Below are 15738 nucleotides of genomic sequence, written 5' to 3' on the forward strand. Positions count from 1 at the left end.
TAAAGAGTAGTACTACTGAGTGAAAGATATAAACATTTTATAGCTCTTGGTACTATTTTGTCATAAGTTCAATTTTAGGAATGCCTTTGTATGCTTTGATTGACATAACTTTTCACCTGAAAACTCATATTCATGAAGTGTTAATGATTAGAATATTATTATTTACAACTGTGAAACTCAGGAATGACTTATAAGACCAAAACAGACACAGAGTTAAAACATTTTCATGCCATTTTAGCATGACTGTGACAAAGAATGGGTCAAATTGTGGAGAAATGTTTCTAATCAAGAAAAAAAAAGATCTGCCCAAGACAATGATTAGAGGTACACACAGAGAGACAAGACAATGTATTGATTAAGGTAACAATCTAGAGACAGTGGGTTTGAAACTGAGCTCTGAACCCACTAGTTACTTTTCCATTTATACTTTTTTTTCCAGCTTTATTGAGATACAGTTGGCACTTGCCAAATTGTTTATATTCAAGTTTATGTAGTGTGACAATTAGATATTTTTTTGTTTGGGGGGATTTCTTTTGTTGCTGTTATTTTTTGGTGGGCCTTGTACTTCTAGCTTCCTTGATATACCTCTAATCCAGTAATGTGCTTTTGTTTTTATTTTTGTTTTTGCAGTATTGAAGATTGAACCCAATCCTCTGGCATGCTAAGCAAGTGCTCTACTACTTTAGCCATGCTCCCATGATTTGATATTTCATTATAAAGTGATTGCCAAAATTAAATTGACACATGCATCATTGCAATTAGTTACCTTTTAGGGAGGTATGGATAGATTCATGAGCTTTAAAAAATATTTTTATCAGTACTTTTTTAAAATAGGGCAGTGCATTCTCAATTATTTACTTAAAGGATATGTCAAAAAGCCAGGCATGGTGGTATGTGCCTAAAACCCCAGAATTTGTGAGGCTGAGGCAGGAGAATCATGGGTTCAAGACCAACCTGGGCTACAGAGTAAGTTAAGGCCAGTCTGAGCTTTATAGCAAGACCATCTCCAGAAGAAAATATTCCATGATGTAATGAATTTCTTTTTCTTGAATTTCAGTGTGGATTTTATCCTGTTTTCTTCTCCATCCTGTTTTCATCACTTCATTGCCTATATGTAATATATAAAGAAAGAGATCTGAAATCAGCCTCAGTTCCAAAGTGAAGCTTGGCAGTAGTTTAGGAGAGATACCATAAAGTCTGGGGCCAGTGATTAGAAAAGTTATACTTCGGGGCTGGGAAGGTGGCTCAGTGGTAGAGTGCTTGCCTTGCATGCATGAGGCCCTGGGTTTGATTCCTCAGCACCACAAAAACAGAAAAAGCTAGAAGTGGCGCTGTGGCTCAAGTGGTACAGCACTAGCCTTGAGTTGAAACGCTGAGGGACAGCACCAGGCCCAAAGTTCAGGCCCCATGACCAGCCAAAAAAAAAAAAGTTATGCTTCACTTAGATTCACTTCTTCAATAAAATATCATATACTCATGGAGACTGTGATTCACAGACTTAAAGAGACAGCTTACACCCTGAACGTGATTGCAATCTAAAAGGAGAAAACTTACACTAAACACATACTTAACTTTGTTTAATTTAAATATGACTGTCAAAAGCCATTACAAAGCTGTCTGCCTGCAAATACATTTGAAGTTCAGCAGGCAACCACCAATAGTACCACACAATCCTAATTTCAAAAGACAGTTATGGGGGTAAGAAGATCAAGCAGCTATATGTGAGAGTATTGCCAAGACCTAGTTTTTATTTCAGGTACCTGTTGTTTACACCTATAATTCTAGCTACTCAGGAAGCTGAAATCTAAGGACTGCGGTTAGAAACCAGCCAGGGAAGGAAAGTTTGTGACAATTTAACCATTTAACCACCAAAAAGCAAAGTGATGTGGCATAAATGGTAGAGTGCTAGCTGTGAGTGAAAAAGACAAAAAGGGAGAGGCTTTGAGCTCAAGCCTCAAGGCTTTGAGCTGGATGTGGTCATACACAATTTTAATCCCTCACCCTTTTTTAAGAAAGGAATTTTTTATTATTTCAAGTCCAGAGAGAAGTCATATAGCCCAGCACCACATAGATGCAATGGCCACGTCAGGATTTGGTCTTAGGGTTTCCTGATTCCCAGCCTAAGACATAAACCATGAGGCACTGACTCCCTGCTTCCTTCCAACCACACAGGCGTAAGTAGGGGATCCCATGTTTGAAGCCAGCCCCGCTTAGACCCTTGTCAAAAACAATGCAAGCAAAAGATCTGGGTATTTGTGGCTCAAGAGGTAGAGCTTAGCTAATGTGTGAGACCTCTCTTTGCTTAAAGGGAAAGGACTAATGGGAGAGGAAAGGAATAAATCAGATAGGATTAGAGAGAGTGTGTATGTGTATGTGAAAATAGAACTAGGTAAATTAAGGGGATAGGTGGGTTTGGGAGAGATGGAGGAAAATGATGAAAGGGTGACATTGATTAAGATGCATTGTACTCACAAACTGACATGTTGAATTGAAGCCCCTTTGTACAACTACTTTAGGATAATAACAAATAAGCAAATATGTAATTATGTTTATAAAAAACAAGTGGAGGCCTGGGAAGGTGGCTCAGTGGTAGAGTGCTTGCCTCATATACATGAGGCCTTGGGATTGATTCCTCAGTACCACATAAGCAGAAAAAGCCAGAAGTGGCTCTGTGGCTCGAGTGGTAGAGCACTAGCCTTGAGCTGAAGAGCTAAGGAACAGCACCCAGGCCTAGAGTTCAGGCCCCAGGACCAACAAAAACAAACACAAGTGGAATGTGTGATGGACATGGTTGTATAATGAGCTTGTTGTTGTTGTGTGTTGGGCCTGGGTGCTATCCTTCAGCTCAAGGCTAGCACTCTACCACTTGATCCACAGCGCCACTTCCAGTTTTTCTGGTGGTTTATTGGAGATAACAGTCTCATGGACTTTCTTGCCCAGGCTGGCTTTGAACCATGATCTTCAAATCTCAGCCTCCTAAGTAGCTAAGATTATAGGCATGAGCCACCAGCACCCGGCTAATGAGCATTTTTATACATACATGATTTTAGCAAGATTGAAACTAAATGTACAAGATAACATTGAGACTTGAGAACTCTTAAGGTAGGAAGAAGCTACGTGTATTAAGAGTTGAGTTTAATCCTAATATATTTAAAGTGTAGTTAAAGTCTTATGAGTATAGGAAACAGAATGGCGTGCAGACTTGGAACTGGATACTAATTTTAGCAGTAGTATTTAACTTGGATGTGTCCTCCATGTTTGCTTCTAATCAATTTGTTATTTCAGGAATATATCTGATATATATTAATTGTAATATATCTGCATGTTTGTTCTTCTAGATATTTCCTCTATACATAGGGGTGATGGCTATACAACTTTGTGACTGTTAAACTACTAAAATACACTGCTAAAGAATAAATGTGGAGGGCTGGGAAGGTGGCTCAGTAGTAGAGTACTTGCCTTACATGCATGAGGCCCTGGGTTCGATTCCTCAGCACCACATAAGCAAAAAGAAAAAAAGCCGGAAGTGGCACTGTGGCTCAAGTGGTAGAGCACTAGCCTTGAGCTGAAGAGCTGAGGGACAGCGCCCAGGCCCAGAGTTCAGGCCCCACAACCGGACCCCCCCCCCAAAAAAGAATAAATGTGGATTTCATGATATGTGACTCTCAGTAACTTTATTATTTTCCATATTAGGACAAGAAAGACGATGTTCTGATTGGTCTGAAGTCCACAGCACTGCTGTTCAAAGAAAACACTAAGCAGTGGCTCAGTGGCTTCAGTGTTGCCATGCTGGGAGCACTGAGCCTGGTGGGTGTGAACAGCAGTCAGACTGCACCCTACTACACCGCTCTGGCTGCTGTCGGAGCCCACCTGGCTCACCAGGTTTGACCTTTTTCCTACTTTTCCCTCAGTTTTTACCAGTATAAATTATAGCAATTACTTAAAATGCTGTGTGTGTTTTCAAGGCAAAGAACTTTTGAAACAAGTATTTGGCTTGGCTTGCCTTAAATTGTTCCCTCTCTGGCCCAAGTTATATTTTTTTAAAAATTAGCTATATTATTTTTAGAGAAAATGATGAAAATCTGACCCTGGACTTGCCTTGTTGAATTTCTGGAACTACAACTGATGTGTCTGGGAAATTGTTTGAAGCTTATGATTTGAGTTGAATTATTATTTGACCCCAGAAGCAATCTGAAGAACTACTTTTGTGTGTGTGTCAGATCTCAGGCTTGAACTCAAGGCCTAAGCACTGTCCGTGAGCTTTTGTGCCAAGGCTAGTGCTCTACCATTTGAGCCATAATTCCACTTCTAGCTTTTTGCTTGTTAATTAGAGATAAAAAGTCTCACAGACTTCCTTGCCAAGGCTGGCTTTGAAGTGTGATCTCAGCTTCCTGAGTGACTAGGATTATAGATATGAACAGGCACCTAACTTCTTCCTTCTGGGTTCCTAGTCATATTGGCAAACTAATTCAGAAGTTTGGATTCCACTGGCATAGAAACCAATGACACATGAAACATGAAATGCTAAACTTTCTAGTCTCTGCCTCAATAGCAGGAAGTTCAGTGCTGGACAGTAACCAGCACTACATCCCTTCCCAGAAGCTTACATTGGGAGTCTACATTGTTGACTTACTAAATGGGTAAATAAAACCTTAATTTAGATAAATCAATTACTAATGAATAGATTACATCTATATCAGCAGTGCTGGGTGTTGTTTGTTTTAAGAGACTATAAGATATTTGTGACCTTTGTACAGCATTTTTACAATAAAAAATATCAAAAAAACATATTTGTGAGCTATAATTAGCAGATCTGTGATTTGCAGATTAGGGCAGATTACTTGTCAATGTAGGCAAGACTTGTGAAACATAGTATGAGTACACCAAAACCTTATATACAGTGTTCCCTGCTTTTTTTTCCTCACTATGAATTCTGAACCACAGCACCACTTCCAGAATTCTAAATTATGAGTTGGTGATGCCCAGGATTTCACCATTTTCCTCTGAGTTTCTCAGCTTCCCTTTCTGGCCATAACTCAACTTCCCAAGGATTATTATCATCAGTAGATTGTCTGGTCTGGATAGTGGCTATCCCTAATATTTAAATACTTGAATATTTAGATGGCAGAGCGAGGCAAACTATATGAGAATAACCAGATATATAAGAAATATGTGGAAATCACTTGAAGAAAAAAAATGTCATGTTAATTTTTAGTCCACAGACCCCATAATAAAAAATAACCAGTTGAAGCCAAGCTTCTTGGCACATGCCTATAATCCCAGCACTCAGTAGGCAAAGAGTAAGAGAATCTGGAGCAGGATGCTAGCCTGGGGTATATAGCAAGACTCCCTTTCAAAAATGAATGAATGGCCAGGCACACCAGTGGCTTACACCTATAATCCTACCTATTCAAGAGGCTGAAATCTGAAAGGATCATGGTTCAAAGCCAGCTGAGTAGGAAAGCCTATGAGACTATTATCTCCAATAAACTACCAAAGTGGAATTGTGGCTCAAGTGGTAGAGTGCTACCCTTGAGCAAAAAAGCTCAGGGAAAGCCGGGCGCTGGTGGCTCACCCCTGTAATCCTAGCTACTCAGGAGGCTGAGATCTGAGGATCTTGGTTCAAAGCCAGCCTGGGCAGGAAAGACAGACTCCTATCTCCAATAAACCACCAGAAAACCAGAACTGGCACTGTAGCTCAAGTGGTAGAGCACTCGCCTTGAGCTGAAGAGCTGAGGGACAGCACCCAGGCCCAGAGTTCAAGCTCCACAACCGACCAAAAAAAAAAAAAAAAGTTCAGGGACAGTGCCCAGGCAAAGTTGAAGCCCCAGGGTTTGAAGCTCCAGGAGTAGCACCCAAAAACAAACAAACAAACAAAAGAATGTTAGTTCTTGGTATATTTGCAAAGTTACTCTAGTAAAAGGGAAAGTGTATGTTCTGGTCACTAGCTTCAGTTCTGGGTCTCTGGATGCCCTCATGATATATGAGGGAGATTGTAAATGTATGGCTACTACATTTTTGGTTATTATAAAACTCACCTAGTAAAAGGAGTTGTCCTGCCCAAATGCAGCTTTTTATCAGTGGAGAGACTGCTCCAAAGATAAAGCTAGACCCAGCAAGTAGGTGTTCCAAGATAGCAGACTTCAGATTGTCTGTGTAAGAAAGAACTTTCTAGATATAAGTTTAGTATTCCTTGTCTGAAATTCTGGGGGTTTTTTTTTTGGGGGGGGGGTTATTGTTGAAGGAGAAAATGTGTACCTGGGTAGGAAGTAACCCAAAGAAAGTAACCCAAAAGGGCTGGGAAGGTGGCTCAGTGGTAGAGCGCTTGCCTTGCATGCATGAAGCCCTGGGTTCAATTCCTCAGCACCACATAAGCAAAAAGAAAAAAAGCCTGAAGTGGCGCTGTGGCTGAAGTGGTAGAGCGCTAGCCTTGAGCTAAAGAGCTGAGGGACAGCACCCAAGCCCAGAGTTCAGGCCCCACAACCGGACCCAAAAAAAAGAAAAGAAAAGAAAGTAACCCAAAAGACCACACAGACAGAAGTCACGTAGAAGGAAAGATCTATTGCCAGCAGAGCTGACAAGGCCCTGTTCTAAAGAGGAAAGGGAGAAAAATGGCGCTGTCTAGCTCTTTGGAGACCCCTTTTATATCCGAGGCCAGAAGTGGGAGATGCCTCACCTACTGTGCAGTGCTGCCATTGAGGGCAGAGATTAGGCCAGCAAAGTGGGAGTTTCCTTGCATTTCCCCGCTTTTTGGTTTAATATGTACAGTACTGGGCAGGGAATATGGGCAAATGGAGCTACTTATTGCTGAGGGCGGGGGACACTGTAAGGGAGAAGGGTGCCAGGTACTATACATGAAGTTGGCCAAGGTCATGATGGTTATGAAGGTGTTACTTGTCCATAGCAGGGTCCTCTGGTTCCTCAATGACTGGAGGAAGACTGGGTCCAGCCTTTTTTATCTGTAGAGATAGGGGTCCGGTTGGCTCAGATGTATATGAGGGTCCATCAGGCACATGACATTTAACATGCCGGATGTGAATCCAATGTGGACAGCCCTGAAACTGCACAGCTGTGGGAGTAGAGAGTTACTGAGTAGGGTCTCTCCCACTTAGCAGAGAGCTTGGTGGAACTAAGTGCCTGTGGCAGGTAATTTCTTGAAACGTACACTAGGTCCCTAGCCTTGATGGAAGGCTCGGAGAGCAGTGTGGAGGGCTTAGATTCATATTTGTCCACATACTAACAGAGAAAAGTGTGCAGGTGCTGAAGGAGAGGGGAAAACATTAGAGGGGAGGGGAGGGGGGCCAAGGGGAGTCCGAGGTCTGAAATAGGGGAGGCAAAGGTGGGCAGCCATACATAACTTCAAAAGGACTTAATGTTGGGGTTTTTTTGGCAAGACTCTTAAGCAGAAAAGAGCTAAAGGTAAAAGCTTTAGCTAATCTAGATGTAGTTCAAGGGACAGCTTGGTCAGCGTTTGCTTAAGGGAGCAGTTAGCACGTTCCACCTTTCCCAAGGACTGGGGGCGATAGGGAATATGGAAAGACCAGGAGATATTTAGAGACCTGGCCAGTAGCTGGTCAGGGAGGAGACAAATTCCAGTCCATTGTCCATCTGGATGGAAACAGGCAGGCCAAAGCAGAACTATTTCCTATAAGAATTGCTGAGACACAGAGGAGGTCTTCTTGGTGGTGGGAAATGCCTCTATCCATCCCATAAGGATGTCTGCCAGCACCAGCAAGTACCTGTGGTCGGTTGGCATATGGATGAAGTCAATTTACCAATCTACTCCTGGGAGGTTACCTCGAGCCTGATGGGTTGGGAAGGGAGATGGCCGCACATTGGTATTTGGCATACTTCACAGGTTTGTGACAGCTGCGTGAGGAATTGTGTTTTGGTCCCATTTTTAGGAACTCCCTTAAGGCCCCTATCTGGGGGTGGAAAAGATGGTGAAGGTATTTAAGGATGTCCTGCCTAGAGGGAGGAGCAGGATCCTCTATTATTGGCAGTGTTACTGCCCATTGTTTTGATGATATAGCAGCTCGCTTGGCAGTTTCATCGGCCAGGTTGTTTCCCCTGGTTATTACTGAGTCATCTGACCTGTGGCTCCTGCAATGAACTATGCCGAAGGCTGAGGGTTGAGGAAAGGGGCCTTTAAGAGGTCAGTAATATAGAACCCATTTATTACTAAGGTTCCCTTCATTGTTAGTAGGCCTCGTTCCTTCCAAATAGCTGCATGAGAAAGGATGGTATAGAAAGCATATTTAGAGTCTGTATACACTGTCAGGGAATGTCCCGAGGCCAATTGTAAGGCCCGTGTTAGGGCTACTAATTTGGCCTGTTGATTGGTAGTGTGGAGAGGCAGAGGGCCAGACTCCACGACACGAGAGATTGACACAACAGCATATCCAGCTACCTGTGAGCCTTCCCAAAGGAAGGAGCTACCATCAGTGAGCCAGGTAAACTGTGAGTCCTTTAATGGCCCTTCACTAATAAGGTCTGGGTGAGGTAGCAGGTCCTCCAGAGTCTGCACACAGGAGTGTGCTGGTAAGGTCTCTGTATCTGGAATGAGTAATAGGGTAGAGGGGCTTAATGGAGGGCAGGACTGGAAGGTTAGCGTGGGTCCTCTACCAGCAACACCTGAAGGGAGAGAATACGGGAGGGAGATATAGTTTGCAACCCCTTATAGGTTAGTAGCTCAGAAAGATGATGGTGGGAAAGAAGATGGTAAGGTTTGCACCAAAGATTAGTTTTTTCGACTCCTGTTTCAGGACAGAAGGCGGCTAGAACGTGAAAGCAAGGAGCCCAGCCCCTAGCGGTGGGGGTCTAGGCATTTTGACAAATGAAGGTCCAATCTGTTGACCTAAAATTCCCAATGCAAAACCCTGGTTTTCAGTTACATACAGAAAGAACGGGTGTGAAAGATCTGACAGCCTAAGAGCTCGGACCTGTAATAAGGCCCGTTGGAGTCTTCTGAAGGGAGAAATAAGAGAGCATGGAGATAAAAGGGTTTCTTCTGGTGGCCCTTTAGCTGCTTCATATAAGGGGCATGATAGAAGGGAGTAGTTAGGAATCCAAGACCTGAGATAGCCAGCTAGACCCAGGAAGGAGAGAAGCTCCGACTTATTAGAGGGGGTAGGGTATTTAGTAATCATTGTTTCCTGGGGATAGTGATGGCTTTGTGTGTGGGAGTGAGTTGAACACCCAGATAAGTCACAGATTTTTGAAAGACCTGTATCTTATTGGGTGAGACTCGATATCCCCTGGAGGCCAGAAAGTTAAGAAGTATTACCGCATGGTTGTAACACAATTGCTTGGTGAGACTGCAGAGGAGAATGTCATCCACATATTGGATAAGGGTGGATGGTTCTATATTTAGGTCTCTTAAGTCCCTTGCTAAAGCTTGGCCAAGCAGATGGGGACTATCCCAGAACCCTGCGGCAGCACAGTCCAGGTGAGCTGAGTCGAGGTTTGGGTGACCGGGTCAGTCCACATAAAGGCAAAAAGGTCCTGGGAGGAGGGGGCTAAAGGGATAGTAAAAAAGGCATCTTTTAAATCCAGTCACTGGGATTGTGGAAAGCAGTGTATAGGGGTTGGGCACAACAGGGTGTAGGGGGATAACAGCAGCATTTATAAAGCGAAGGTCCCGTACCAGGCGGAATGAACTGTTAGTTTTGGCTACTGCTAAAATGGGAGTATTATAGGGAGAGTCAGTGGGGGCAAACAGCCCTTTTCTTAGTAAGTCTTTTCTGACTGGTTGCAGTCCCAGAAGACTGCAGCGAGGGACAGGGTACTGGGGTTGTGAAGGGAAGCATTGGGGGTCCCTCAGAGATATGAATAGGAGGGTGGTGTTTAGCAAGAGGGGTTGTGGGTATCCCACACCTTGGGGTCCACCTCAGAGGGTGGAAAAGGGAATTCTGAGCTGTTGCTAGGTGAGCCTATTAAAGCCATCAACAAAGAGATTGCGGGGCAGGCCAAATCAATATCCTGTTGTGCCAGTTGGGAAGGTAGTAGGGTAATAGAGGCTCCAAATTTGGCCAAAAGGTCTCTGCCCAGCATTGGAACTGGGCAGTGGGGAATAATAAGGAAGGAGTGACGGTCACTCCTGAAAAATGACAAATGACAGGGCAGAGGGGTGGGGGGAGGAGGTTGTAAGGTTTTCCCTCCACCCCAACTATGAAGGTATCAGCTAGGTAGACAGCCATGGAACTCAGTGAGTACCAATTACATAGTACCTGTATCCACCAAAAGCAAGGTCATCCTACCTGCAAAGGATGATTGTCACCCTGGGCTCCTGCTCAGTGATAGGAGTGGTCGGGGCCAGGAGTCCAGGGCTGCCTCAGTCTTCTCTGGCTGCCAGTCCCAGAGTGCCAGGAGGGGGCAATGGGGCCTTAGTAGATGGCCGCCATCCCGGAGAGGATGATGAACAGTCCACAGTCCAATGCCCTCAAACTTTGCAGTTGGGGCATGGTCAGTTTGGCTCACGTGGCTGTGGGCAGGCTGGGCCCCCAAGGCCTGGCTGGCCACATCAGTAGCAGAGCTTCTGGGGGGGGGGGGGGGAAGGTTTCCATCCAGTGCCCCTTTCAACCACAGATATAGCAGGTCTCCGATGGATCCTGTCGGGAAGGGGTTGGTAGATTTTGGCTAGCATCTAGTACTTGAGCTGTTTGGCCTTTTCCTCCCTGCCGTGATACACCTTAAAGGCTGCCTCCCTAGCCTCACTAGTGGGTGTTAAGGGCCCCTGTCTAGTTGTTGTTTTTTTTTTTTAACTTATCCTGGATGTCTGGAGCGGATTAATAAAATGAGTCATTAAACAGCGTTTTCCATCCACAGACTTGGGGTCTAGGTTAATATACTGAGCCCGAAAGACAGATGGGTTTTCTTTTTTTTTTTTTTTTTTTTTGTATGACCGTGGCCATTTTGTCATAGTTGATGGCTTTGGGGCCTGCCTGTTTGAGACCCTCCATTATGCAGGCAATAAATTGGTTTTGCCTTTGGCGACCTCCTGGGGAATTGTAATCCCAGTGAGGTTCCAGGTCTGGCACTGCCTCAGTCCCTGTTGGGTGATGGGGGATAGTCCTGTGGGTCTCATCTGCATAGCGGCGGGCCTTTTCCCAAGCATCCCGCTGTTCCCCTGGTAGAAGGGTATCACGCAAGATGATGTATACATCATACATCACGCCATAGGAGCACATGCCCAGCTCCTTGATGAGGCAGTGGGATTGGCGGAGAAAGGTCCCAGGCCCGTCTCCATCTGTGCTAGGCCATTTAATGAGAACGGCGTGCGCACTGTGACTATACCACCAGCCCCTGCCACCTCACGGAACGGGAGAACTCTGGTCTGGAGCAGGCTCTGGGCCTGGGTAAGGGTGGTACTCAATGCTTCTGTCAGGCACGCAACAGCCTTCAGGGCATCTTTCAGCTGAGACAGCTGGTTGGCAGTGGCCAGGCCAGGTGCGCTTTTGTCCTGTGGGGGAGGAAGGGGTGCCGACGGAAGGGGGCGGGCGTGGCCTTGGATGGCGTGGAGCGGAGAGTGCGGGGACAGGTGACCGGCGGGCTGGGGGCTGCCACCTCTGGCCCAAGTTCCACCTCCTCTGGAGGAAATCCCACCCTCTTTGGCGGAAGTCCCATCCCCTTTGGCAGAAGTCCCACCTCCTTGGGCGCAGTGGGAGGGGCTGTTGCCCCACATGTTCGAAATGGAGTCTGGGTTATAAGCCCGTGGCCTTGTGGCCAGGAGTTGGGCAGGAGAATGCAAGGACTCGGGAAGAAGTTTCAGAGGAAGGAGAGAAAGAGAAGGCATCTAGGTAGCTAGCTTCCTTTAACTTGCCCAACTGCCTGCAGAAGTTGGATAGATTCTGTATAATATGAGGATCCAGTGTCCCATGAATGGGCCACGTGGACTGATTGTCTAGTGGGTATTTGGGCCAGATCTCAGTACAGAAATGTATTCGCTTCTGTGAATCAATGTCAGACTCAAGGTTAAGCATTTCTAGATTGTTTAGGAGAAAACCCAAGGGGGAGTCCTGAGGAATGTCAGGAATATTAGATTGTGTCCTGGCCATGGTAAGTGATCTGGAACCAGAAGCTGCTGCGAAGCATCCTACACAGTGCAATTTGACTCAGAAAGTGGGAAACAACCGGTGGGAAATGTTGTCACGTTTCTCCAGGGAGGCCCTCAGAAATGTAGCTTAGATACTTGGCCAAGTTTTTCTGGGGTGGGCCCTGAAGCTCCCTGAGAGCGAAACAGAGCCTGCACAGTGAAATCTAAGCCTCTAAACTCTTCACTTACCTAGGGGTAGGACTACTAGGAAACCAGCTCAGCAGTCTTTTGGGTCTGCCTAGAATCGGGGGTTAGGTCCCGGGGTTGCTGGCAGTCATTTGGGGGAGGGAGCGAATCCACCCGGGAGCCTATCCCCCTATGGGCCACAAATGAAGGAGAAAATGTAACCTGGGTAGGAAGTAACCCAAACAAAGTAACCCAAAAGACCACACAGACAGAAGTCAAGTAGAAGAAAAGATTTATTGCCAGCAGAGCTGACAAGGCCCTGTTCTAAAAAGGAAAGGGAAAAAATAGCGCCATCTGACTCTTTGGAGGCCCCTTTTCTATCTGAGACCGGAAATGGGAGGTGCCTCACCTACTGCACAGTGCTGCCTTGGAGGGCAGAGATTAGGCCTACAAAGTGGGCGTTTCCTTACAGTTGTTTTGGGTTTTTTTTTCCCCCCCCCAGTTTGGGGGAATGAAACCTTAGTCTAAGCACAAAACATTTGTATTTTATATATTAGTTATTCCTGTAGCCTGAAGGTAACTTTTTTGTGTGCATCTTTTATAAATTTGTATGTTTTACTAGATTTAATTTTTAATCATACTATAGAATGTTACACTCTTTGTAAACCATTTGATTTGTTTACAGTGTTATTGAACATAAGTAACTTGAGGGCTCAATTGCTCTTTTTTTAATTTAAATTTTAATTTTATTGTCAAGGTGATGTACATAGCAGTTACAGTTTCATAAGTAACGTAGTGAGTATATTTCTTGTCGAACTTGTTACTGATATTTTTAGCGCACCGGCCTTTCTTATGCAGTCACAGGTGGGGGATTTTCCACATGTGGTGTCCTATCAACTTTGATGTCAGTATTAGACATTGGAGCAAATCAGATTTCTTTTTCGTTCTGACCCTAAGGCTGAACTCAGGGCCAAGGTGCTGTCCTTCAGCTTTTGTGCTCAAGGCTAGCTCTCTTACCATTTGAGCCACAGCACCACTTCTGGCTTTTTGATGATTAACTCTCCAGTTTTTTGTGCCCAGGATGGCTTCTGTGATCTTCAGATCTCAGCCTTCAGAGTAGCTGGGATTATAGACATGAGCCACCAACGTCCTTTAAAGTAACCTCCTGCCTCTCAAAGCATTTTCAAGCTTCTCAGCCAGAAAGGGTTTTTTGTTTCTTTCTTTTTTATGAGTGTACATTAGTTATACCAAGGAATTTCATTGTGATATTTCCAAGTATGTACAATGTACTTTGATCCAATTCACCCTCACTATTATATTCCTTAGCCCCTTTATGCCTCCCTTTTCATCCAACAGTATTTAGTATTTAGCAGGTTTTATTATACCTTCATATATACATATATATGTATACATATATGTGTATGTAAACATATACATGTATGTAGATGTGTGTATTATGTAATGTACCTTGATCATGTTCATCACCAGTACCTCTGATTCCCTGTCCCACTGCCCCCCTTTATTGTTATTGTTACAACAACAGGTCTTAATTCCACATATAAGCAAAAACATGCCATATTTGGCTTTTTAAGCTTATCAGCCAGAGGTTTTTTAATAAATTTAAACAGCTTAGATATTTCCCAGTGAAAATTATGATAGGTTTTTCTATATTGGAAGATAATTTGGGACATAAGAAGGGTTTCTCATTATTTAAAATTCTATAACTAAATACTATTTCCTTCTCTGTATTCATCTGTTTATTTGTGATTGCCCCAAAGTCCAGGCTAGATTCTAATGAAGCATTGTGTTATTCTCTTACAGATTTATACTCTAGACATCCACAGTCCTGCAGATTGTTGGCATAAATTTGTCTCCAACCGAACAGTAGGAATGATCCTTTTTTTAGGGATCATCCTTGGAAATTTATGGAAAGAAAAGAAGACAGATCAAATAAACAAACAAAGATAGTAGAATGGGAAATTGGCCAATGAACTAGGAGAAGTAACACACCTTTAATCCCAGCATTCAGGAAGTAGAAACAGGAGGATCAAGAGTTCAAGACCAGCCTGGGCTACAAGCTACATCATAAGACAATTCTCCTTAAAAACCATAGGATGGGAATGAAGTTCAGTAGCAGAGCACATACCCAGAATGTGCCAGGCTCTGAATATCCTCAGCACCTAAAAACGAAAATTAGCAAATAGTTTATCTAGGAATTATGAAAATATTTTTTTAAAAACATTCTCAGTTCTTATAGCCACATTATTAGATTTGAATGACTAGCCAGTTACAATATGTTAAAGAAGAACCAGATGAAGATTTAGAGCATATTTTCCTTGATTCAAGTAATTCAGCTGTTTCCTAGCAAAATTGTCTCTAGTCTCAAAAATTAGGGGCTCTTTGGGATTAAGTTGATACATTCTTTTGCCTTTTAAAAAGTTGTAGGAATTGGATGAGTTTTAGCACTTTAGAGAAAACCTGATATGTATCTTATCTAAATAACTGTCTTCTTGATCTGTAGGAAAATGAACTTTTTTTAGGGGAAAAAAGTTCTAATGGAAAATTGGAGAATATTGTTATTCTTTGTAACCATCACCCTCAACTAAAAGCTGTAATTTAGGAAAATATTACATTGTGTTTTATAATAATTTAAATAGCAAATAAAATTTTTATGTATTATAGCCATGTTGTTACCAAACCTGACTTGTCTTTGAGAGATTCGTCCATGGGCAATCACAGTGACCACTATAAGCAGTCACCTGGGGGTGGTTTTAATCTCTATTTCTTTATCCCATCAAAACAATTTGTAAAACATTGACAGATTATTTAAATAACTATTTCCTTCCTACCCACTTCATTGTTTCCAACACAGCCACTGGAGTAATTCTTTAAAAGCATAAGTAAAGTCAGTTCATCCCTCCACCCAGAACCTTCCAGAATCTCCCCAGGCCTCTCACTTCACGCTCAACACTGTTATCTGCTGGGCCTCCATGATCTGGCCTCATTTCTGCATATGTTTTGTACACCAGGCTGTTTACTTCAACATCTGAGTCAGACTGGCCAGCGCCCTACCCCCATGGATTTTGCATATGCTGTTCACTTTTTCTTTAGTGAAAATTATGTCCTGTTTCTGCACTTCAGATCTCTTAAATATTGCCCTCAGAAAGGCTCTTCTTAGCTACTCTGTCAAAACTTGCCACCAAATACCACTCTTGTTTCCTGTCTCTGCTCTTCATTGTTTCCCTCCCTACCCCACCCTGCTTTGACATTTATAGTTGTAGCCCGAATATATTTTGCTTGACTTACCTGGTTTTCAAGGGCAGGGAAGTGATGTCTGTATGGGTGGTGGGCAGCAGTAAGTGTTAACTTGCCTAATAACGATGACAGCAGTAGGCAGCAAACATAAGCCCTTAAGTATGCCAGAAATAAGCATAGGAAAATCTATTTAGCTGTTTATTCGGCAAACACTGAGCCACTGGAAGTATTTAGACTGGGGATGGTAGCCACAGCTGTCACCT

At 43.6% G+C, this 15738-nt stretch overlaps 1 protein-coding gene across 2 annotated transcripts in view; it reads left to right on the forward strand.

Moving 5' to 3' along the window:
• Coq2 (coenzyme Q2, polyprenyltransferase) overlaps window positions 1-14901 on the forward strand; it is a 35502-nt gene extending 20601 nt beyond the window's left edge. Inside the window, exons 6-7 of one of the 2 annotated variants that reach the window (XM_070013072.1) lie at window positions 3694-3882; window positions 14042-14901. In XM_070013072.1, coding sequence (XP_069869173.1) covers window positions 3694-3882; window positions 14042-14188 — 336 coding nt within the window. In that variant the 3' untranslated portion in view covers window positions 14189-14901. The remainder of the gene's footprint in view (window positions 1-3693; window positions 3883-14041) is intronic. The other variant, XM_070013073.1, reaches the window with a different exon arrangement.
• The last annotated feature ends 837 nt before the right edge of the window (window positions 14902-15738 follow it).

The sequence above is a fragment of the Dipodomys merriami genome, unplaced genomic scaffold, assembly GCF_024711535.1.
Source record: "Dipodomys merriami isolate MVZ:Mamm:240054 unplaced genomic scaffold, mDipMer1.0.p SCAF_9, whole genome shotgun sequence".
Lineage (NCBI taxonomy): Eukaryota > Metazoa > Chordata > Mammalia > Rodentia > Heteromyidae > Dipodomys > Dipodomys merriami.